Below are 1,897 nucleotides of genomic sequence, written 5' to 3' on the forward strand. Positions count from 1 at the left end.
GGGGCATCCCCCTAGAAAACTCCCAGATTTTTTTAACATGCTAAATTAAATATTAGGTTATTAGACCTACAACACACACAAAAGTGTGTTATAGTTCGAAAAAAATTAAATGGTGAAATCTTTGCTTTCACTCCCGCAAATGCACTGCTTTGAGGGTTAAAAGCTGTAATTTTTGCTGCAGATCACACATATATAATGGCCACCTCAACTGCTGTAAATCAATAATAAATTGTTTTAAAGAAAATTAAAAACCTAATTGCAAGCATGAAATTATAGGGAAAAACTGGGGGGCATGCCCCCTTATAATCCCCCCTCCTCCCCCTCCCGATTATTTTAAAAATGATAACCAACTATTTTTATATATTTCAGGTTAAAAGTCTAAAGAAGTAACTGCCTGAACTCTGTTTTGTTGCCCAAGTCTGTGTCCACTCAATACATGAACAATGTCGTTCTCGTCATCTCAAGAAGAGAGGTTTTCAGCAATACTGCAGCCCATAAGAGACCTTGCCAGAAATTGGGACATTGATATTGCCCATTATTTGGAAGAGTATTTAGAAGATGTGAGTATCTTTATTCAGTTGCTGTACTTTTCAGATATATATTGCAATAATTTTTAAGCATTATTAAAGTATATTTTAGAAAATACCATACACATCCTGAGATCGTCTACAGCATGACCTTAATTAAATACAGTATACTTGGCTCAAAACCTTTTTCGTCGGTTGGATGTGTCTGGGGTGAATTTCTGGAATGCTAGAGGGGGCTCAACATAAGTGGAATCAAGTACAGCACTGTTTGGGCATCAGATAGTGTGTGACCTTCTGGAATTATTGGTTGTTACACTGTGAGACTGGAGTTTGTTGTATGTGTTGTGATAAAAAAAAGGCGTAATAAGCTAATCATTTGAGACTTTGTTCCAGCCTGCAGTTTTTAGCCAAGTATGAATATAATTCTTCATTGTTTTTGTTGGGATTTTGTTTGTTATAAGTCAGTCTATTCTACTTTCGCAGAGTAAAAAGAAACTGAACAGTGTTTTGTGTTATTGTCAGTTATTGTATTTTTAATTATGTCATCATAGTCTGCCATACTTAATAATGAAGAAATGTGTGAATTGTGCGTCTTAATTTTATTTTTTCGTTCTCGTTATTAGCTTTGACATCACTGTTGCATAGCCGCTTATTTTTTTCTATGTGTTTGTGCGTGTATTTCCAGCTGGAAAAAGTGGAGATAACCTTTGATGATGGCAGTACAACTATGAACTTTTCCGAAGCCGCCTTGCTGATTCAAGGCTCTGCAGGAGTGTATGCGAAAAAGGTAAGTTTTGATTTTCTCTAGTGTTCTGTTATCTCAAGAGGACAGGTTCTTAAATGATATCTTTTAATATTGCAATAGGCTTGCCAGCTGTCCCGCATTTCCAGGAACTGTCCTGTATTCAACGATTGGGAATTTGAGAGGTTTCTTATTATGTATCACGCATATATATATATACACTACATGAAAACCCCAGTTCCGCTTGATGTAATGTTGTACATAGTTACATAGTCTGATGTCATAATGTAGGATGTCCCTGACTGGGTGTTGAACAAGTTGACAGGCCAGGTATTATATGTGAGGCAGCATGGTGAAATTAGGTGCTCGTTAAAATAATTAAAATGAGGAAATAAGCATTTTTCCACTGGTTTGGCAATTTTTATAGAAATTTTTTTTTTCGGTTCAACTCTTTTTGTGTCCTTTTAAAATCACCTTTTATTTCTGTGTAGATTTTACTGAAAAACGATTAAATGCTCTAAAAATGTAAATTGTAAGTTTCCAAGTACTCTCAAGGAAAGTTATGGAGTTCACCAAACTCTGGCGGTCACTGTCTCACTAATTTTACCTCTGAAACCGGCCAACCCCC

At 36.0% G+C, this 1,897-nt stretch overlaps 1 protein-coding gene across 1 annotated transcript in view; it reads left to right on the plus strand.

Moving 5' to 3' along the window:
* Window positions 1-1,897, plus strand: part of LOC101853246 (condensin-2 complex subunit H2) — a gene marked incomplete in the record, with an annotated part of 18,862 nt that overhangs the window by 2,677 nt on the left and 14,288 nt on the right. The window contains 2 exon segments of the mRNA XM_013084910.2: window positions 370-560; window positions 1,213-1,314. Of these exon segments, the coding sequence (XP_012940364.1) occupies window positions 444-560; window positions 1,213-1,314 (219 nt within the window).

This window comes from Aplysia californica, unplaced genomic scaffold, assembly GCF_000002075.1.
Source record: "Aplysia californica isolate F4 #8 unplaced genomic scaffold, AplCal3.0 scaffold00328, whole genome shotgun sequence".
Classification (NCBI taxonomy): Eukaryota; Metazoa; Mollusca; class Gastropoda; order Aplysiida; family Aplysiidae; genus Aplysia; species Aplysia californica.